General features: G+C 32.7%; 1 protein-coding gene across 1 annotated transcript; it reads right to left on the bottom strand.

The window, feature by feature from the left end:
• Positions 1–12,114: 12,114 nt before the first annotated feature.
• LOC149202773 (zinc finger protein 3-like) lies at positions 12,115–12,681 on the bottom strand. Its single transcript, XM_089401687.1, has one exon. The coding sequence runs from the start codon at positions 12,679–12,681 to the stop codon at positions 12,115–12,117; it is 567 nt and encodes a 188-aa protein (XP_089257813.1).
• Positions 12,682–23,456: the final 10,775 nt, after the last annotated feature.

Consider the following 23,456-nt stretch of genomic DNA (forward strand, 5'->3'; position numbering starts at 1 on the left):
TAAAGCAACAATGTACAGGAAGAATAATTATTACCTAGACACATGCAGTAATAAGCCAAAAACCTTCTGGATATATGCCTATCTTCTTCTTTTCTGATTGAGTTGCACTGCTTATCTAAGTTAAAGTTTTTTAATTATTGCAAAGTAGTCTTTTTTCTAGCTCTAGTAGGAATTATACTAATTGGATATATAGTTATATCTCTATATAGCAATATCTTTAATAAAGCAACAATATCTCAGTCAATAGGCAACAATTTTGAAACTTTTTTTTTTTTAAGGACCAATTTCAAACTTTCTACTAATTCATTATATGGCATGGCCACAATGCACTTTTTTATCAAATTATAATTATCTTTGTTATATATATTAACTATTAACCAGGCCCCAAGGTTAGCTCAAGTTGTTTGATTGCTATGGCAAAGACAATTTTTTATACAAAAGATAACCATATATGTTATATATATTAACTAGGTTCCCAAGGGTTAGCTCAAATTATTTGATTGCTATGGAAATCCCATAATGACCAAGGAAGTCACGAGGCCAAATCCATTGACCAAATTTTTGTATTTGTATATAATCTATTGAAAGCTGGTTTGTCTGCTACAATATTGAAATTAGGACTATTACCTTCTCTTGAATGTTTGTAGGATATGGAGTTGGACTTGCTTTATTGTATGTTCCTGAACTTTATTAAATGTGTTGTATTATCAAAATATGGATAAGTTGACAGTTTTATCTTTTTCAGATAGATCAATCACAACTCATCCATTATTTTATTCTTTTGACAAGTTCTAGTCCATATAGCTAAAGCAGACCCCCTTCTTCAAAGTGTGATTTTAGTGCTACTGATCTACGTGTCCCACTTTGTTTTATTTCACTTCATAAGTCCTTATTACATTATAAGTATCACATTTATTTTAGCTTGTTTGCTTTTGAAATTTTGAGAGAAATTTTGCAGTCACTGTATTTTGAAGATTTTTATGCTCTGCCTTTTGTTGCAAGGTTCAATTTTCTCTATTCCAAATGTCCATGTACTCCCCTTCTTATAGAATTATCGATGGAGGCCCTATTTTGTGCCTAAGAAATTTGATCAATTCTTGACAAGTAACCTGTGCCCATTCAAATTCTTTTCTCATATGATTCTTTGTTTTCTTAAAGGCTGATTCATTTGCTATCCACATGCTGGATGCAATTTCTCTTGGCATTCGTGTGATATGCAAAGCTTCTTTATACTTTGAAAATTCATTGATCTCTACTGACGATATTTTCAAGCTAAACAACAAAATATTATTTTCACGGTTCATTATGCAAGACTGGATCATTCAGATATTTTAGTAAAATCTATGAGAGCACATTCGGAGATTGTAGTACAATCTATGTAAGCACCCAACCAGTGTTTCTGAGTAGACAATGGTCTAGATCTAGATCTTGCTTTGGCCAACTGTCTTGGCATTTACTTTGGCTGGGTTGTCCGACACTTACGACTTGTGAAGCCCCGTTCACCCCTCAAGGAAGGGACTAGATGCGATGCACGCTCCCTTGTTTCTAATTAAATCCAATAACATTGTTTAACACTTGAAGGTCAAACTTGATAACTAACCATACCTTAGGTTAAGAAATTTGCATATGAGTAAGGTTGCGTTAATGGGATAAAACATTCAACTAAGTTAGATGCAATGTGAACAGTTGAATAACATCAACATCAATTTTCATGATTCAGACTTGACAATAGTTCCACTATTGTAATGCTACCAATTTACTTCCAATATTACATTTATGCTTATGGCAGAGTAATGAAAATAACATTGTTATGTCATGTTTTGTTTTAACATATATATATATATATATATATATATATATATTACCTAAGTAGTGAGGGTTGTTACAAAATATATGCCTATGTGCGTGGCCTCAGGTGTCAAACTTGACTTTCATTAGGATTTTATTCGTGTCATTGAAATCATATTGCTTATTGTTATTTGACTATATACTTTTCATGTTATATAGTTTTTAAAATTCATATATTATTATTTTTTTAATTAATAATAATAATATTAATTTTAAATAAAATTATTGCACCAACAACTACAATATAGTACTAAATATTTGTGTATTTTTTTTCCATGTTTATTTGGATTTACATGTGTCTTTTTTAAAATAAAAGTAGAATTTACTCTAAATAAAAAACAACCAAAACTGACACATGTCTATTTTAAAATACAACTAAATTTTTCTCTAAATAAAAAATAATGTAAACAATGATAGTAATCCAAACAAAATATTTAGATTTAAGTAGTTTTAATTAAAGACATTATAAAACACCAATACTCATACTCTTATTGTATGTATTTTAGTGATATTACAACCATGTAGGAAGGAAATGTGGTAAAACATTTAACCGAGTCTTAGCCATAAATAAAACATTTCAATATCCATGTCAAATAACAAAATTTATATAATAATAGAAATGCTATATTTTTTTTTTGTTTTGAATGTCAATTAATTATATTGACTAATTTATTTTGATATATATATATCTATATATATATATATATATATATATATATATATATATATATATATATAGATATATATATATATTTCAATCTTCAAAACCCAAAAAATAATTGAAATAAAAAAATTTGTGAAAACCAAACAATATAATTAATATGTAAAATTAAGGAATATTGCCTATATATTTAATATATTGATTGTATATTTAAAAATATATTTACCATGAAAAATCATGTTAATATGATCAATGTAATAGGTAGAACATGTGCTGACAAAATCTCTCCCCAACAAGAAGTTAGCATATTTTAGATGCATGCTTGGATTGGGGGACATATCTTATTTCATTTAGAGGGACGAATAAGTACCATTAAAATATGCATATGATGATACTTGGGAGGACATCCTTATAGTAGTGAGATCTCAATTTTTGAGGATGTCTCGATGCTCGTGTTGGAGGGTATCTTGGAGCTCCGATTTAGTGTTGATGTTACCTGCATCATAGTAAGGGTTGGTTCGAGGTCATGTAGGCCTAGATGGTATCTATATGATACCAAGGTTTTAGCTTGATGGCACCTATAGATACAGGTGTCTTGATGACACCTTAGTCCCTATCGGGAGGATATCTTGGTAGTTGGGGTATCCCTAGCATAGTGTATGTTGAAACTCTTATCTAAACATGTCAATATGAGTTCGTCCTTGTACCTATTTGTACAATTATGACTACCTCCCTAGTTAAGAGGGAGTGCTGAAAATGTAGCTATGGCCAGTCCTCATAATTTCTATTGTACTTTATCATTATGTATTTATTGTAAAATTACAAAACAAAAGAGAGAAATTTATTTTTAAGCATGGGTTTCATACTCATTTTATCATCAATTCTATGCTTCTAATAATTCTCTTGAGTCTTCACAATCATTGTCACATTTGTTAGAGCCTTCTTGGAATTTTGTATCGTGTAAAGAAAATGATTTTTGAGTCAAAACAATTATTTGTCTCATCCTCACAAATTCATCCCTACCTTGATTAAGTCAACCCAAATTAGGGTTATTCAACCATCGATAAGAAATATAAATATAAGAGGAGCTCGACCTACTTGGCATTCATCCATCAACAAGTTTGATCTATATAGCAGGGAGAGAAAAAGAAGTACAAAGTCAAGGACAAGAGGTAAAAGAAAATGAAGGAAAAAAAATATATATTTTGGGGCATATTCTCTCTCACAGGTGTGAGTTTTCTAGGGTTTTTTAGAAAGTTGTAGGGACCAAAATTTTTGCACTAATTGTAGATCTAAAATTTTGAGTTGCAAAGGCCAAAATTTCAGATTGAAGCAATTTTGGAGGAACTGACCCTCGTTGACTTTGAAATTGTTTCTCTACTTGGAAAGAGGGTTGAGTTGGTGATCGGAGAAGGTCTTATTGTTGGTCAAAATGCCATGGATTGTCTCACTTTGACTTGGTTCGATTATAGAAGAAGAGTTTGATTGTTTTTCCCCTAGAGAGGGGTTTTTCTCCTGTTTAGTACCTACATCTTGTGTCTCTTTTTCTTGTAATCTTCATGAATTTAGATTTGGTAATTGCTTTATGAAAGAAAAAATAATAAATAATTGAAGAAGGCAACATAAATCACAAGTAATAGTCAAGAAAAGAGGAATCAAAAACCTAATAACTACATGTATTGATTTCTTAACAGTTGCCATATCACTAGATCTACAACTCATAAATGCATTGTCCGTGGCTAACTAAGGCCTCCCTAATATTAATGGTTGAAATCGTAGATTGGTTTTAGGTGTAAGAATCATAAAATCAAATGGGTATTCCCCTGAATAGAAATTTACAAAAATATTTTCCGGTATACCCTTCAGTTTTATAGTGGACCTATCTACTTATTGTAATACAATTAATGTATATCGAAGATTGATTTATTGTAATTCATCAACAATATTTATGTTTATTACATTTTTTGTGGCTCATAGATCAATCAATGTTTTTGGAATTTCAATATTATTGATATTAATATTCGAAATGGGACTTCCTCAGTCTAGATATTTTTCTATGTAAGCTTCTCCCATCATTATATTTGCTAGCTTCCCAGTGAAATCTAATTCATGGGGATATTTTATTTTCTTCCTAGTTTCTTTATGGTTAATTGCTTTATTGTTTTTTCATATATTAGAATATCTTTTATTTCTTATAATAAGGGAATTCTAATGCAAACATTTCTTAACTCGTGCAACATATCATAATGTGATGGAAATAATTTCTTTTCTACATTCTCATCTATTTTCAATCTCTTTGGAAATGGTGAATTTTGTGAAGATGTAGATGGATGATATAATGGAAGAGTATGGGAAGGTTGGATTATTATTGTAACGCCTATTTTATTAGGATTTTTTTTCTTCTTTCATAATTTTATGGGAATGTTTTGGCAATACTATTCCTTATCTAAGTTGAAATTCGTTTATATAAAGAGGGAAAATCGTATATGTTGAAAATGTTGTACCGTAGCATTGTAAGTGGGGTAATTTACTTTATTTTTCAGATTTAAAAGATGTTGTGCAGGAAATTGGGTAGGCCTTTGATGTCATCATGTAGGACGGAATTGGAGAGGTTGGCTAGAATTCAATTGTGGTTGTGGTGGAGGAGGTTGGTGTGATTTTTGGGGTTGATATTGAGTATATTGGGGATATTTAGGATATGATGGATAATATTGATTATTATTTTCCCCATATGATCCTTACCAACCTTGCTGCCAAGGTTGAATTTGAGCTTGAGTTGGCCAAGATTGTCAAGGTAATGATGTATTCCAATTACTTTGGAGGCATTATGGATAAGTTTGAAATTTTTGAGTAGATTCTTGCATAGTACTCAGTTGTTGGGGTTGTCAAGGCCTTATTCTGATACAAAGTAAAAATAAAGAAATATAAGAATAAGAGGAAAAAAATTACCAAAAAATACCTCATGCCATAATCTCTATTCTCACATTGCCTCATTGTTTATTCATCTTCGAATGAAATACATAAAAGTGGTATATTAAGACCTCATGATTGTGTATATGAAAGATGCTAATATTCCCCCTTCAAGCTCTACAAGGTTAGTAGCTGAGCCAACATTAAAGGTCTTTCATGTCATTTTTAGAACAATAAGCAATGTTGGTACTCAATTGTATGAGGGTGAATATACATTTCTAGATTTTATTTCAAGAGTGAGTGATCAACATAGTCAAAACTCTATGCATCAATACTTTTCTAATTCTATCCCAAATTGGCTAAAATGAAACATCTGTCATTCCTCTAAATCATCCAAATTTATTAAATAAGAAAAGAGATAAACAAAGTTATAATATAAATTAAAAAAAATAAATGATTGAAAGCTTCAATAAATTTACAATGCATATATATACTATTTTTTTAATTATTAGACTATATTTAATATTTCTAAAAATAAATAAAATTCAAAATTTATGTTATTTATTAAAAATTTCACATTAAAAAATAATAATAAATTTTACATATAAAATAAATTTCCAAAAGCTCCACATATAAAATAAATTTAAATTTGTTATCCATAAAACTTTAAAAAAAATTGACACTTTGTAAAAAAATGACACTTTTGAATATCATACAAAGTCAAGAGATAAAATGACACTTTTGAATATCATACAAAGTCAAGAGATAACTTTAGCTAAAAGCATAGTTTAACTAATAAATAAAATAACCTTTTACTTTTAAATGTGAAATTTCTTGGTATTTAATGTGCATTTTTAAATGTTAAATGGATTGAACACACTGAAAACGCCACAACACTTGAACTTTGCAAATTAAATAACTTAAATTTTTAATTTTTAAAAATTGACCAAATCAAGGAAAACAATATATTTTTTATTATTATTTAAATTATATTTAATCTAAATACTAAAACTTACTATATAGATTGGTGAATTTTATCTATTAATCAAACTATACTTTAGCCAAACACTAAATCTTACTATATAGATTGGTGTCCAGGCCTATTATAAAATAAAACTTTTGGAATCTTGATTTAATTATGAAAAATCATTTGGTGGAGGACATGGATTCAAAATTCATAGAATATTTTTAATATTATATCAAACTTAGCTACACACTTTTAGATTTTCAATTAAATTACCCCTTTTAGCTTTTTTTCAGTTAAATTAAAAATATATGCCTGTGTGAGATGTGAAGTGTCAAATTCGATTTTCATTAGGCTTTTATTTGTGGCACTGAAATCATATTGCTTATATTGTTTTCCATTATTATTTAGAGTTGACATGTTTTCCTTTTAAGACAAAAGTATAATTTTTTTTAAATAAAAAAATTCAAAATTGAGCTAGATAAAAAGTATTTTTTTCCTCTAAATAAAAAACAATATATGTTATGATAATAACCTAAAAAGAATATTAAGATTTGAGTAGTTTTAATTAAAGGCATTATGATGATGATGATAATGATTAACACTCACTAAGACCAATGTGGCCTATCGGACCTTAAGAAAAGAAAAAGAATTTTGTTGTGATTCTTCAAAATCTTGTTTCTATGGTCAAAGAGAAGGGAAATAAGTGCTCCAAGATCACTATAGTTGGGCCAGCTTAATAAGTCAATAATGTTGGAAGTGTCGTAGATGCTAGGGAATTGAGATCGGATCTAAGTAAGAGCCAGGTAGTCTAAAAGGAAGTGCTTTTCATCTTCCACTTTCTTAGTGTCGCAACTCTGACAGATTCTATCCTCCCAAGGAGTCTTGGGAGTATACCATCACCTGGTTTCACTATAAAGCTCATAAGAATTATTTCTTTTCCTAGTGATGTTCATTCTTTTCTTAGTGTTGGTTAACACAAAGAGATAATTTTGGTTATCAATGGTGGGGTTCATCACCTCCTTATAGTATTTGAGCTTCCTTTTACCCTCCAGCTTCTTATAATCACACAATTTGTCCTTAAAATTGGAGGTAATGGAATATTTGATACTAACTTGCTTCCCATGATGATCTCCTCCTTATTGGGCATCCTTATGCCACCCGTGCTTGAGGCGAAGGTGGGGGTTTTGACTAGAGTTAGAAGCAATTTTTGGGAGCCTCTTGGGGTCCATGTTGTAAAGCTTCTTCTTATACATAAGATATCTACACATAGCCATACTTTAAATGGGGGACATGCCAACTTCGATCGAGAGGATATGATATTGAGTATTTCCCTCGATCTTTAGGTTATAGGTTATGAATTTCTTTTGAATCATATCAATATTTCTCCATGACTCTCTGGATATACTGAAACACCAGACTTCACATCTGTATAAGACAATAGGGGTGATGAGAGTCACGAAGAGGAATCTCCTTTTACTCGAAAAGCAAAGATCAACTGACTTACAATTGTTTTCAAGCTCATAATAAGCTTTCCAGCCTCAAATAATCCTTTTCTTGATGTTATAATTCTAGCTGAGATGATGAGGAAAGTCAATACCCATATACTTATAAGAAGAAACCTACTCCAAAAAATGTTGATCATAAACGAAACAACCGTGGGTGTTCTTTTCAGATTTAATGATCATGACTTTGGTCTTGTTGGTATTAATCGTCATTCCCATCTTGGAGCAAAAGACATGAAGAGTCTTAAGGTGCTTGTTGAGGTCATCATGACTCTTTTCAAGAAGAACGATATCATTAGCATAAAGGAGAAGAGTAACAATTATAACAACAAGCTCGGTGCCCTTGGAGCCTGCAATATCCAGACACTCCTCTAGCTTATCGATGTATATTCCAAAAAGGGTAGGGGATAGGGGAAACCCTTGCTTAACTATGATATTGCATTTAGTGTCCCTATACCACCCTTCGTTGGTCTTAAGCTTGGTAATGGTAGTCTCATATAGGTGGATCATAGAAATCCTCAGTTCAAGAGGGACCATGATCTCTTCAAGTCTCTCCCAGAGCTTATCCCGAGGAACAACATCGAAATATTTTCTAAAATCCATAAAACAACAAAAGGGATCAGATTTACTATTGCAACATTCCTCTACAATGATCCTGAGAGTGACAAGATAGTCGACACTCGAGTGATGTCTCCTAAAACCAACTTGTCCTTTAACTGTTTTACCATGGTTTTCAAGGCAAAGGCCAAGCTCCTTTTCCAGAATGAGCCCATATAGCTTGGCTAGGACATGGCTAATCATAATGGTCCTATAGTTAGAGGGAACACTTTTGTCCCCACTTTAAAGATAGACACAATAAGGCTTTGTGTGCAAATATGAGGGAATCTTGTATAGCCAAATTGAGAAGCTTGTGGAGATGAGGAATGAGGATAAATCTCCCCATTTTGAAGATCCTAGCTTGGTATCCTTCAATATCTTTAGCTTTCCCATTAGCGGGGTTATTAATTCCAGACTCAACGTCTTCTAGAGAAACTACATCCTCCTTAATAGGAGTGTTTACAATGGTGCCCATGGTGTCCAGAGAGTCACGCATCTTCTTAAGATAGTTGTCCCAATTTTCTAAGGGGATATAATGATTACCTTTAGTTTTCTGAATAATCACATTCCGCTAGAACTTTCTGGGTGTGAATTTAGAAAGGTGGAGAATATGTTCTTGTCTCTTATTAATATATGACCTCTTCTTCCTCTTGATGAGAGATTTGTATATACTTATATTCTGAATCTTAGTGATTTCATTAGGAGCATCTATTATCGCTTTCCTAGAAATTTTACAGTCTTTGTCATACCAAGGATTGGTTGTTCTATTATTTTTCTTATGCGATGTCTCATTAGAGAACTTGCTAATGGAAGTAGAAAGCGTAGTAGTAAAATGGTAATAAATTTGATCAATGTTGCTATTATAATCCACGAAGCCTAAATTCCTTTCTAAATCCCTTATGAAAAGGTTGGCCTTACTTCTACGAAGTGCATGTGTCTTTTTCTTTCACTGGTCTCCTAGAAGTCGGTGGTATGCATAACAAGATTGAGGGATAGATGCAAGGGTTTGTGGTCAGATTCAGGCACAAACCCATTAAGTAGCTCAACGTTTGTAGGACAAGGGTGTTAGAAATCGCATAATTGACAACACTACTAACCAACACATGGAACCAGGTCATTTGACCCAAGAGAGGCCACTTGTTAATACCATTACATATGATTAGGTCCTGGCAACTACAAATTTTGAGGAGCTTGGTGTCAAATAAGTTCTCGATTATGTCTTCAGAGTTTCTCTTGAATCTATTAGCTAAGTTACTATCTTCATCAAGCCACAAGGGGTCCAACTTAGAGTTGTTACTTAATATTTTAGGTTCGTTAGTAGAAGTTCAAGCATTAAACTCCCCAAGAGAAAGGATACTACCTTCATTTCTTAAGTTGTAGATGTCTTTTTCTAAGGTATTCAAAAGACAATCCTTATCGAGGTTGTTTTTCTTATAGGATGTAGAGTTGATAGGAGTGAAATAACAGATTGCAAGAAACATCCTATTGGTTGTAGAATTAGAAATCTCGATCCAAATGTATTGATTGAAGGGGTTGATTTTTTGAAGTTGGATGTGGGAGGAAACAATGTTCCTTATATAGCATGCTATACTAGCAAAACCTCTCCGAGAGGATTTCTTATTCCAGGTTGACCAAAGAGTGAAACTATTAAGGTGAGGGACCCCAGATTCATCATGCTCCCAGGTATTAACTAAAATAATAACATCAATATCACTCGAGACCCAACTTAACATAGGAACTTTACACCATGGAAAATCATCGCAACTCCATAAGAGGATCTAGAGTGATACAAGTCCCTATTTATCACTCATTCTTGAGACTTTATCTCTGATAATAACTTTCCTATTCCTAATGATTGCCCATTTCTCTATCTTTCTTTCCTCCTCGACCTTTTAGACTTCTTTCCTAAGTTCAACTGGGTCTTCTAGAATGAGATCTTCATTTATAAAGATTCTTGTTCCTTTTAGGCTTGGGGATATCCCGAGTATATCTGATTTCCACAGAATACACTATGTTTATGCTCAAGTATATTTCCTACGTTTATTGCTTCCCTGAGATAAGTTGTTTCCTACCCTTATTGCTTCACTGAAATAAGTTGTTTGAATTTGAGATTTTGATATTACAACCATATGAAGGAATTGCGGTAAAACATTTCACTCAGTCTTAGCCATAAATAAAACATTTCAATGTCCATGGGAAATAACATAATTTATATAATAGTAGAAATGCTATATTTTTTTTTATCTGAATCGAAATTAAAAAATAAAAATAAAATAAAAAATAATTTCAATCTCCAAAACTAAAAAATAAAATAAAATAATTGTGAAAACCAAATAAGATAATTAGTATATATTTAATATATTCATTGTACATTTAAAAATATATTTACCACGAAAATACATGTCAGTAGGTATAATGTAACCCTTAGATAAAATATTTCAAAGTAATTAAAAAAATAATATAGTATGATTAAAATATTTTAGAGAGTCAATTTTATATCTTTTACATTTTAGCATTTTTCAATTTGTTTAAAATATAGGAAAGATTGGTTGAAATTGTAAGTTTAATCTATGTATTTTACCTAAATGAAGGATTTTCATGGGATTAACATTTAAATATATATAAAACTAGTATAAGTGCATTTTAATTATGGATTTATGAATAAGAAGAAGGATCAAAACTCTAAAAATACAAACTTATATAAAATAAATCCATTATAATCAAAAATATCAGAAATCCTATAAAAGATAAAATCTCTAAAACAACAACCCATTTTTATAATTTTATATTAAAACAAATAATATAATCATTTATTAACCATTTAATTTATAAAAATATATAATTTGTTTTAGTTGCTAAACCCATATTATTTACTTTTCTGGAAATGCCAAAAATATCAAAAATTAGTTGCTAAACCCATATTATTTACTTTTCTGGAAATGCCAAAAATATCAAAAATTAGTTGCTAAACCCATATTATTTACTTTTCTGGAAATGCCAAAAATATTTCTAATATAGAAAAGTAATTTTCATACCATTTATCTTCCAGAAGCGATTGAAAGTAAATCCAGAATTTACATTATTTTTCTGCTTTTGTTCCAGAATTGCACTGTACAGATTTCATGGCCTCTCTGGGTAGTAAACTGGAAGCTCTGGACACAAGCTCAAAAGAATGAGAATGTTCCAAAATGCAATCAAAGAATTTAAAATTTTCGATACCTCAAAGATGCAAGGACAAGTCAAGCTCCACATCTTTTGTACTCACGCTAACCATACGGCCAGGCGTTGTATTGTACTGTTCAGGATCTTCGTTTCTGGTCACTTCCACTAAAGGTAAAGAGGTGGAAGGAAATTCGATGTCATTTCTGGCCCTTCTTGTATTGTGGTGCTGAGACTCTTGGTTTGTGGCCCTCTTCAAAGAAGCTAAACAGGTCGACACCAATTCGATGTCATTTCTGGCCCCTGTTGTATTCTGGTGCTGAGAGTCTTGGTTTCTGGCCCTTTTCACGGAAGATAAAGAGGTCGACACCAATTCGATGTCATTTCTGGCCCTTGTTGTATTGTGGTGCTGAGACTCTTGGTTTCTGGCCCTTTTCACGGAAGATAAAGAGGTCGACACCATTTTGATGTCATTTCTGGCCCTTCTTGTGTTTTGCTTCTGAGTCTTCGTTTCTGGCCCCTTTCACAGCAGATAAAGAGGTCGATACCAATTCGATGTCATTTCTGGCCCTTTTCACACAAGGCAAAATGTTGGATGCCAACTTGAAAGGCCGCTGCTCAAAGTGAGGCTGATTATAATTTGATGGGTACACCCTCTGCAACTCAAAATTGTGAGAAACTGTGCCACGGGAAGCAAATATAGCATCACTAGGCTGCTGTCCTACAACAGGAGGATACTGAAAGCCGTCAGTTGGCGGGCTATTGAGAACTGGATTCGATTTGCTTGCAGTTCGGTCAGTCCTATGGGCATTCTGATGCCCTCCCAGTGCCTTAGAACTGTGGAACACTTTTGAGCAATAGCGGCAACGAAAGACGCGGCCTTTAGGGCCCTGAGCGGTCCTTGTGTTCTTGGAAGCAGAAGCCGCTAACTGCGGCACCACGTTATGGTCGTTGCGGCTGAAATTCGTGTAGTGTTGTGTGAGATCCACTCCAAACAGTCTGAGCTGTTGCTTCTTATGATCGCCGTCTGAAGCCATGGATCCGCTGAATATTTCTATATATGACTTCTGGATTTCGTAGCGTTATATTTCTAACACCGACTGGGAAACCATATATACATAGATATAGACGTACTCCCTAGCATTTTGTTCCCAACACCAATTGAAAAACCATATATATAGACGTAGATATAGACGTACTCCCTAGCATTCTGTTCCCAACACCAATTGAAAAACCATATATATAGACGTAGATATAGACGTACTCCCTAGCATTCTGTTCCCAACACCAATTGAAAAACCATATATATAGACGTATACGTGGTTTGATTTACAAAACTATATATATATTATATATATATACACACACCATTTCAAAAATAAACTAATTAAAAAACGTACTGTATTGGGTTATTAACTCGCTCGAATATATATTTGTCATTCAATAAATAAACCACATTTTACGTTTGGGAGTGACCTTTTCACGGGTTGGTCTTATTTTGTTTTATTTTAGCCTTGTTAGGGTAGTTTAATTGGCCCTTTTTGTGTTATCAATATTAAAATTCGAATTCCAAAAGATAATAATTTATTTTATTTTTTGGTATTAAGATTTTTATGCTTGAATTATAAGTTAAGATATATCTTTTATTTAGTTTAAAAAATATATTATTTAATTGTTAGAGATTTTCTGAATAGCATTGTGTAATATATATGATCTATCTAATATGTATGATCCGTATAAAGTTTGGGATGGTGATATTATCCATTATCAAAGATCAAAAAGAATTTTGTGAATAGACCTGACCCCAAGGGCTTCGGGTAGAATCGACCCTGTGACCTCCCGTTTTGGGAAGGCACGACTTGACCAGTTGGACTAACCCTTGGGCTAGATGGAAAATGTATGCTGAATAACAAAAGTTTATATATATATATATATATATGAGGAAGACATATTTATATTTACATATTTTATTTATTAATTAAAAAAAATCAAAGTTTGGTAAGAGGAAGAGAAGTTTATATATATATATATATATATATATATATATATATATATATATATATTAAATTTTGTGGGACTACATCTTTATCATGTCCAATATATCACCTCGATAGGGGCACTAAATTAAACCAATGGCCTTTACAAAGCACCAAATCACCATCTATCCAAAAATCATGGACAATTTCATAAAATTTTAAATTAAAATAACTAAATTTAATTTAATATTTTATTGTTATTATGTATAAATAATAAATTATGATATAAAAAATAAAGTGAGATTTTTAAAATTTATAAAAATTATAAAATTTTAAATTAAACAACTTAGTTAAAATGAAAAATGTATTTATATTTAGATAGAAAATAAATATAGAATTTATATTTACCTACTATATCTACCGTGTTTCCAAAACTCCATGCACAATTTTATAAAATTTTAAATTAAAATAACTAAATTAAATTTGATGTTTTATTGTTATTATATATAAATAATAAATTACTAATGTTCTTGGATCTCTCCCATTTCGTAAGTTTTTATATATATAATTTACTAATTTTCATTATTTAGTTCTTTTTTCATTATTGATTTATTTATTTAAGTTTTTCATTAATTATAATAATAATAATAATAATAATATTATTATTATTATTATTATTATTATTATTATTATTATTAAGTTTGACCATTTGAATTAATTGTTTTCATTATTTAATTTAACCTAAATATTATTTTCATTTTAGTGTTTTGATTATTTAGGTTTGACCTAAATATTACTTTTATTTTTCTTTTTAGATATTCATTTCATTAAAATTAGTTAAAACGAAAATTTTATTTATATTTACATACTAAAATAAATATATAATTTTACATTTTTTTATATTTTTTTGCTAAATTATACAAATCAAATTATTATAATTATAATGTTTTAATAATTTTTTGAATTATGTTAAAACGTTTAGATAAAATACTAAAGAGTAGTTATTGAAATAACTGATCAAAGAGATTTAGAACAGTTGGTGAAGGAGCGCGCTGTTAAGGCACTCCGTAAGTAAAGGTCACCGGTTCTAGTCTCGCTGATACCAAAAAATCCAGCATGGTTTCTACTGGTGCGGCTCAGGCCGGCTGCGATCCCCGGGTGATTTTGACAGATTAGATGCCCCTGAGTCGTGGCCTCTCAGCCACAGGGTAAGAGTGATTTTCAGGATTCACCCACTTATCAACAAAAAAAAAAAATTATTGAAATAACTGAAGAAATTCTAACGACCTGGCTAATGGTTTCAGGTTCTAGAGGGCCTTTGCCTCCTCTACCTAATTTTGATATCCATATTTTTAATGTTTTGGTGGTAGGTGGTCTAATGTCCTATTACCACACAATCCAGCAGGGGGGCTAAACGGGTTATATTAAGAGGGAAACTTCTAGGTTAAGGGCAACGGTGAATGCTTAGCCCATTGTCACCATATCTAAGTCTTTGTACTCTTTATGGACTTTGACTGATGGGAGGACTCTCAATAGTGTAGGAACCACTTGTAAATTATATGTCAATCGATAGGTGGAAAGTGACCCTAGAAACCCATTACCAAGGATGGAGTGAAGAATGGAACTTGCTTTCTCTTTAAGCAAGGGAATATTTCCTCCAGGGGTAACAGGTGACGATTGGAGGGTCGAAGGAGAAGGAATAGGCTTATAGATTAGATTCTTAATCCCTATAAACCTTGAGAAAATTGGATTCCCAAAGATTCTTGACAAATAATACCTATAAACCTTGAGAAAATTGGATTCCCAATGGTTCTTGACAAATAATCTTTATTGATAAGTGGGACCACACAGGGCCAAGTGGTCCCAGTCTAGGTTCAAGGATGGGATGTAGCAACCAATGATGTTCGTATCCTCGACAAGGTGAAAAGAAAGGTCCAAACAAAAATATTTACTTCAAAAGGTTGAATTGATCATGTTGAAGTCTAGCCTTGGGGATTCCTAGGCAAAATTTGATCCTACAGCTAGGGATTGGGATTCTCGAAGATTCCATTGTTAGAATTGCCTTAAATTTGGAGGAGAGGGAGGGGTCCCACCAACATAGTAGCTTGTAGAAGATCAAAATTTTTCCTTGGGTCAATTCCTTGGAAATTGATGCCCTAGGTGACCTAATGGGGCTAGACATAGGGAAAAGGGTAAAAAGAGGGTTAAAATGATCACTCTTTTTGAGGGATCAATGCCTGATTGCCTTAGGGATATGGAATCAAGGATGAGGATGAGTAAGAACATGGTTTCTTGATCAAGGAGGCCCTGGAAGTCAGCTTCATCCAATGTTAAGAGAAAGAAAATAAAAGTGACCTTTAATCATTTATTCTTCAACAAAAATAATGCAAGCTTATTGACACAAACAATCTCTAGGAAATTTCATTCATATAACATTGGCCCATACATTAAATTTGCTAAAACATGCTTAATTCCACATTTTAATTATCGAACAACTAGCCCTTAGTAGTATGCAGCAACAAGAATAATAATGTCAAAATTTACTTACAACATTATAGACTATATCCAACCAACATTTTATTTGCAAGAGAAATCTCTAAGACAAGAAAAATATCCCAAATCCATATCTCAAAATTCATCCATATCCAAAAAATGTGAAGTTCTCTATGATTCCAAGCCAATTGATGATCCAAATGAATGTATTTAACATTAATATATAGCCTCCTAAGGACTTAAAATTATCTATGTGCCTACATTAATCCCTAATGATAAAATAATGTGCAAATAAAACACCTATTGGTGACAAGACCACCAAACTAGCTTACAAGTGTAAAAATAACCCTCGCAAGGGGCCAAATAATAATATGTGCATGTCGTGGGAAACTCCAAAGGCCTAATAATGTTCTGAAGTGCCATACTAAAGAATAAATTCTTTAGAGTATGATGGAAAAGGGGCTGACCCCTTGTTCTCCAAGTAGTAGACCTGTCGTGCTCCCAGTGGGTTTGAGGGTACATAAATGACTCCATGAATCCATATGAATCAGAGATGCTTGTAGATCCTCTACAAGTATCCGAGTGGTGGAATGAGTGTTTCCATGACATTGTACAAGCCCTGGGACATCTTCCAAGAGTGTGGAGCTCTTGTGGGGGCTCGTTGGGCATAATGTACCAAGAATATCACCATCATCGAAAATGGATCACTAGTAGTCTCTCAACATCGGTGAAGATTCATGGAGTACTGTTTGTTGCTGTTGAGGCCAATGGCTCTATATGTAAACCCTATATGTGCCAATGTAGACCTCTGCGGGTTAGGATCCCATATTGGGAGACCAAACCCAAACAGAAACCATCTGTAATCCTACATAAGATCTAATGTGTCCCCTACCCTTCCAGTAGAAATAGTCATTAAAATAATCAGGTAAAATAGCTTACAAACCATGGATAACAATGTGGGAACTTCATAATGGCATGCCCTTCCGTAGTGGGCTTTGGCATGTGCCAGTGTCTCCAAGCTCCCAAGAGGGTTAACTAAGTATCTTATTAGTTGGTATCAACCCTTAAAGGGGATAGTGTGTCCAAAGTACATCCCTCTAATGGGGGTGGTGAGTGATAAATAAGTGGAATGGAGTAAGGAATGAGAGGGGAAATCTTGGGTCACATCTTGGAGCATAGGGATAGCTATGTAAGGGGAAGCCCACACCTGGGTATGTAATATGTAGGAGGTAGAAATCGTGACACATGAGGTGCCCTAGCCTTGATATTTCCACCCTTATTTATATGCCTTCTGCCTTTTATGAATTTTCTTTAATTAACTGCTTGGGGTTAAAAGGGCAAGAGAATGATGTGTAAGATAAAGCAGTGACTACCCCGTTTGAGGTAGGGTAGTTCATTTCCCTCGAGGGGTTGGGACAATCATGGGTTTGTTGAATGATAAAGGAGGCTCATCTAGGGCGTATGGAACTAGGGTGATGACCATGGATTAGGGTAGATCTCATGTATTAGCTTTTTCCCACGTGCTAATTATTTTGTCCCGACCATCTTTTTCATTTTGAGGTACAATTTTTTGTTATGTGTCCAATTATATATATATATATATATATATATGTGGGACCATGCACCCTAAGTTGGGGTTTCCCAAGTAGTACCACCCTAGAATCAAATGGTCAATAAAGGAGACCCTGTGGGACTAAGATCTAAGGGTAACATCCAAAAGAGATTAATGGGACAAGAGCACAAGCTAACACCACCCTTCCCACCAAATCCACCCATCAATCCATACCCGAAAGTTTCCATGATAAATAAACCCAATACTCAATTAACAAATGATGAAACATACCTTTAAATTCTGGAGGCCCACCTTCAAACATACGATCAATACAGGCTAGGTTAGGGACCACATTGTTGGCTCAACTGGTAGAGAAATGGCACAATAGCTAGTAGGAGGTCACAGCGGGTTGCTGGCTATCGATTGAGGTTTATCATGGAGAAAAATTTCCCCTAGGGATATCACCCCTGGCTTTTGGAAAGCATTGATTAGTATTAAATTATATACCCCATACACCAATTAAAACTACCTGCGGCCAACTCTTTAGCTATATCTTCGCAGACTTAATCCCCAAACCGCAAAAGCTGTGATTTGGTGCATCTTGAAGTAATTTTGACTTGTATATGTTATAGGAGATTCCTAGGAGGCCGCCTGGTTCGTTCAATCAGTCCAGTCAATGGTTGTCATGGGCTTACTGATCCCACATAAACTATGGGACACTGTGATTCAACAATTTAATGACTTATGGACACTGATGGCTCATAAACAATCTATTTGGTAATTTTATGTTTTCTTAATTTGTTTGTTTTTTGTAATTCATTCTTGAGATATATCGGGCAATCTGAAAAAAAAAATGGTTTTTCTATTTATAGAGTAGGTTAAACAAGGATATCTTGACTCTGGTAGCTTATTAGTTCTCTTTCTCTCTCAGGCAGTCTAATGTAAAGTTGTATCAGGCAGTCTCATTGAAAGCTAAGATGGATCTGGGTGGTGAAGCACTCCATCAATGTGCCATGTTGCAATTTCATCAATGTGCTATGCTGTGTTGTATTTTTTAATGTGTTTTGGAAGAGGATATAAACAATAGGAAAGCAAGTCATATTACTAATTTTGGTTCCTAGTCTTTGAAATCGATTTGCAAATTTTGGTCTCTAGTGTTTGAAATAGATTTTTAGTATTCCCACTCATGTACTACCTACCCATGTACTGTTATATTTGCTTTTTAGTAATGTGTGTTGTGTATATGTGTGGATGTTTATGTTATGTGTTTGTGAATCTGTTCTAACTAAGATTATAAATATATGATAACTGAGATTGAAAGAGAGAGTTGAGAGCTTTGGCAGAGGAGAATATGGAGAATTGATGAGCCAAATTATCAACAAATTGTGCCTTCACAATGAGTTTGTATTAATGTAATTGATAACTGAGATTGAAAGAGAGCGCTGGGAGCTTTGGTAGAGGAGAATATGGAGAATTGATGGGCCAACTTATCAACAAACAATGCCTTCACAATGAGTTGGTATTCATGTCATTTTTGTCTTCAATTATTTTTAACTCACTCACTATTTGAGTTGGTATTCATGATAGTTACATCTCAATTAGCTTTTACTTCCTCGCCATTTTCTATATTTTTTGATGGGTTGAATTTTTACATACAAGAGCTAAAGCCACTGCAACAGAGTTTCCAGCTCCTTTGTGGCCACCAGTTTTCAAAGTTTTGTCGGCAATTAATTCTCTGTTACAAGGTTAGTATTCTCTATTAATGCCAAACTTAGTATTCTCTCTCAATGCTTATAGGATGCTAATAAGCAAGTGTAAAGCCCTGTACAACTTTAGCCATTATCTTATAACATGAAAATTTGCCTAGCTTTTAGGGTTTAAACCAAGCAAACCCTATGGATTACTTGATTGAACTTAATCTAAATTCAACCAGTGCAGTTGAAGTAACTAAAAATGGAGAGCGAGATATTTTCAAAGTTATTTCCTAGATGGTTACTGCAACGAACACATTGTTGCCTCTCACAGCAGAATGGAAGTCTGGATTGGTGATAGAGGTGCGCTGATCTCCTCTGTTTCTTGTTGCGGTTTACAAATACCTATCCAATATTGTATGAGAACAGAACATGTCCATTGCAAAAATATCCCAGAATAGGAATGCCAACTGAGTCTACTTCCCCATCAATTTTAAAACATCTGTGGTATACGCAGATATCTATCAGGGGAACCTCCCAGCTTTGCTGGTGTGCAGACCCTCCTCCTTTGAGCACCTTCGGGTGCCTTTCAGCAACGGGTAGCTACAATAATGTATAAATTACATATAAAGTTTACACTTATGTCTTGACCATGTGCATTTCCCACAGTTGTTAAGGGGTTGCTGCTTGCTACCCTACCTACTCTCTACCTTGCTTGCATTGAATGCCTTTGCCTTTCTACATCCATAGGACAAGAACTATTCATAGCTTATACCCACTTCATCGTCGTTCTAATCTCACCTTTGGACAACAATCCTTTCAGGCCCACCCACAGGATACTTCATGAAGCATATTTGATTACTGCAACATAGGTTGCTATGGGGTGTGGGTACCATTGGATAGGACCAAAGACTCTTTATGTCCTTATCACTTCATTCTATGTCACAAGCTTCATCGAACTTTAATCTTGAGGTTCAAATTTTGGCGAACCTTAAAAAAAATGTGAGGTTCTGCCAAAATCATCGAACCTCATAGCCATTGACCAAGTCCATAGGTCAAAACTCATAACTTCATGTCACAACTCAAGCTTGTAATTTATCCTTGTAGTTTCCATGTCCATGATAACATTTTTGATGTTTACTAATGTTGATTTCTTACTATTTAATCTTATAATTATTTATATATATATATATATATATATATATATATATATATATATATATATATATATATATATATATATATATATATATATATATATATATATCGAGAGAGAGAGAGAGAGAGATACACACACACGATCCTAAACGAATCTCATCAAAAAATTCGAACTCAAACCAAACCTAATCATTACCGAACCCAAACTTGAACTCGAACCATGTGACATCGACTTCATTGATCTCAGGGTTAGCCTAAATAGTTAACATCTATTAGCTATTCGCTATGAGGCTAAATGCTACATCAATTGCTTGAAATCAGCCTCACATTTCTAAAATTGCCTATGCTTAGCGTTCGGATTTGCTTTGCAAATATTTGTCCATTTGCTCAGACCCCAAATAGAAGTGTAGGTGTCTTAGGGTTACTAGGTCAAACCCATAGAGTTTTAAAGCATTCACATGATAGGCTTTGGAATTATGCTTATGTGCATCCTCGTTACCTAATTTTATTTACCTTATGCTTATGAGCATTATGCTCAAATGAATACACTATCACAAACCAAATTTAATAAAGAACAGTGATGTCATATTTAGCATGGTTTCGAATATTATATTTTGACTTTCTAATCGCACTATACAATTATGGTTTTCAATGTAGTATCATTCTATATATGTATATTATTCTTTATAAAATATAATAATATCATTGTTTCTAATGGAATTAGCTTTTTAATAGCAATATATCAACATGTTTTCTAATATTATGTTTTGACTTTCTAAATGCAATATACAATTATGGTTTTCAATGAAATATATTGGTAGGGGATAGTCATGGTGGCTATTGCCTTGGTCACTAGCAAGCTTCATATATGCTTGGCCATCTATAGAGGTTTCTTGATTTTGGGTAATTAACTTAACATCCTGATTTTTGGTAATTAACTTACTCTAAAATGAAATAAGACATTAAATGTGTTTCTTGTAATATAGATATAAACATGACATCTAAAGAAAAGTAATTGCACAATGATCCAGTCCAAGAAAACAAGGTTTTCCACAAACCAATTAACTCTTCTAGAAAAATTCAACAATTCCAATTTAATAATCCTATGGGCCTCTCTTTGTACCATTTGGAACAATTGCTAGTATATTCATTGTACATTTAAAAATATATTTACCATGAAAATACATGTTAATAGGATTAATGTAACCCTTAGATAAAATATTTCAAAGCAATTAAAAAAATAAAATAGTATGATTAAAATATTTTAGAGAGTCAAAATTTTATATCTTTTACATTTTAGCCATTTTTCAATTTGTTAGGAAAGATTGGTTGAAATTGTAAGTTTAATCTATGTATTTTACATAAATGAGGGATTTTCATGGGATTAACATTTAAATATATATAAAACTAGCATAGGTGCATTTTAATTATGAGTTTATGAATATGAAGAGGGATTAAAACTCTAGAGATGCAAACTTATATAAAATAAATCCATCATAATAAAAAATTTCCAGAATACTATAAAAGATCAAATCTATAAAACAACGACCCATTTTTTAAATTTTGTATTAAAAATATAATATAATCATTTATTAACCATTTGATTTATAAAAGTATACTATTTATTTTATCTTGTAAAAAATTAGTTGCTAAACCCATATTATTTACATTTTTGGAAATGCCAAAAATATTTCCAATATAGAAAAGTAATTTTCATACCATTTATCTTCCAGAATTGATTCAAAGTAAATCCAGTATACAAATGTAATTTTCAAACTTATCTACAATTGAATATAAATTATAAAAGAGGAGGAAATTTATGCAACTATGCAAACAATGCCCATAGATCAACGCCTAAAGAGAGGAGGCAAATCTATGCGACCATAGGAAGGCGAAAAGTTCAGATAAACCTCAAACACAAACTATGTTTCTATTTGATAGTGATAAATCTCAAATAGAAATTATGTTTCTGTTAGACAGTGAAGTAAATTAGAGATTATACAGCTCACACATAAACACAGAATTCTGAAACTTATAACTTTAGAACTTAGAACCTGTAACTTGTTTTCATTTGATGACTGAAATAGGTTTTTTATACACATCACAGATCTTTCTGGAGTTTGATTGGGGCGGTGGCTTCTTCAGGAAGCTTGCCCATTTTGTCAATGATCTTTAGAAACTTCATTAAAACATCTGTTGAATTAGGTCAATCCAGCCCTTCAGACTTCCGCCAACTTCTCCAGAAGACGCTAGGTTCTGCATTTAATTTTGGTGGTTGGATTTATCAATGTTTTCCAACACTCCCCTTTAATTCCAACCATATGAAAACTATACAATATATAAGACATTGTAAACATACTCCTAGTTGACATGCCTGCTGTTCTAAGTCTCAGCTAGGCTTACAACAAAACATTTCATTTTTTCCTTCTTATTAAAGGGTCCATGTTTGTTCATTTGTTGATGCAGTTTCATCTTCACCTTTCTTGTCATAAGATAGTGATTGAGCTTCTCATTTCTTGATTGCAGGTTAACATTCTTTGTATTCAACATTGCTTCATGTTCTTCGGACTTACACTTGTCCTTAATGCTTGCAATTTCTTCAAGTTTTGTTGCTTCTTCCTGATTGTCAATATCTGCACACTCAAAAACAATGTTAGATTCATAAACAGAACCATATTGATTTTTGTCATCCTGCTCATTCATGGATTCTTTAGTTTCAAGATTGTTCACCATGCCAGTCGCTGCTTTCAAACCTACATCAATATGTTTAAAACATTTCTCAAGCCATCCTTCAATTAGCTTTATCTCTGCATCATAATCAAGCTTGAACTTGTTTCTTCCTTTAACTACTACTACAATTTCTTCTTCATGTTTTTCCACGCGATCATCAAAACCAAACAACAATTTATCAATCATTTTCTTTTCAGAGATAACTTGCAATT

This window comes from Pinus tabuliformis, chromosome 2_1, assembly GCF_031772625.1.
Source record: "Pinus tabuliformis cultivar Carrire ecotype Pingquan chromosome 2_1, CPIR1, whole genome shotgun sequence".
Lineage (NCBI taxonomy): Eukaryota > Viridiplantae > Streptophyta > Pinopsida > Pinales > Pinaceae > Pinus > Pinus tabuliformis.

What these genes read in the sequence shown, in the direction of transcription:
- LOC149202773 (XM_089401687.1), bottom strand. Translation starts at nt 12,681, where the DNA reads ATGGCTTCAGACGGCGATCATAAGAAGCAACAGCTCAGACTGTTTGGA.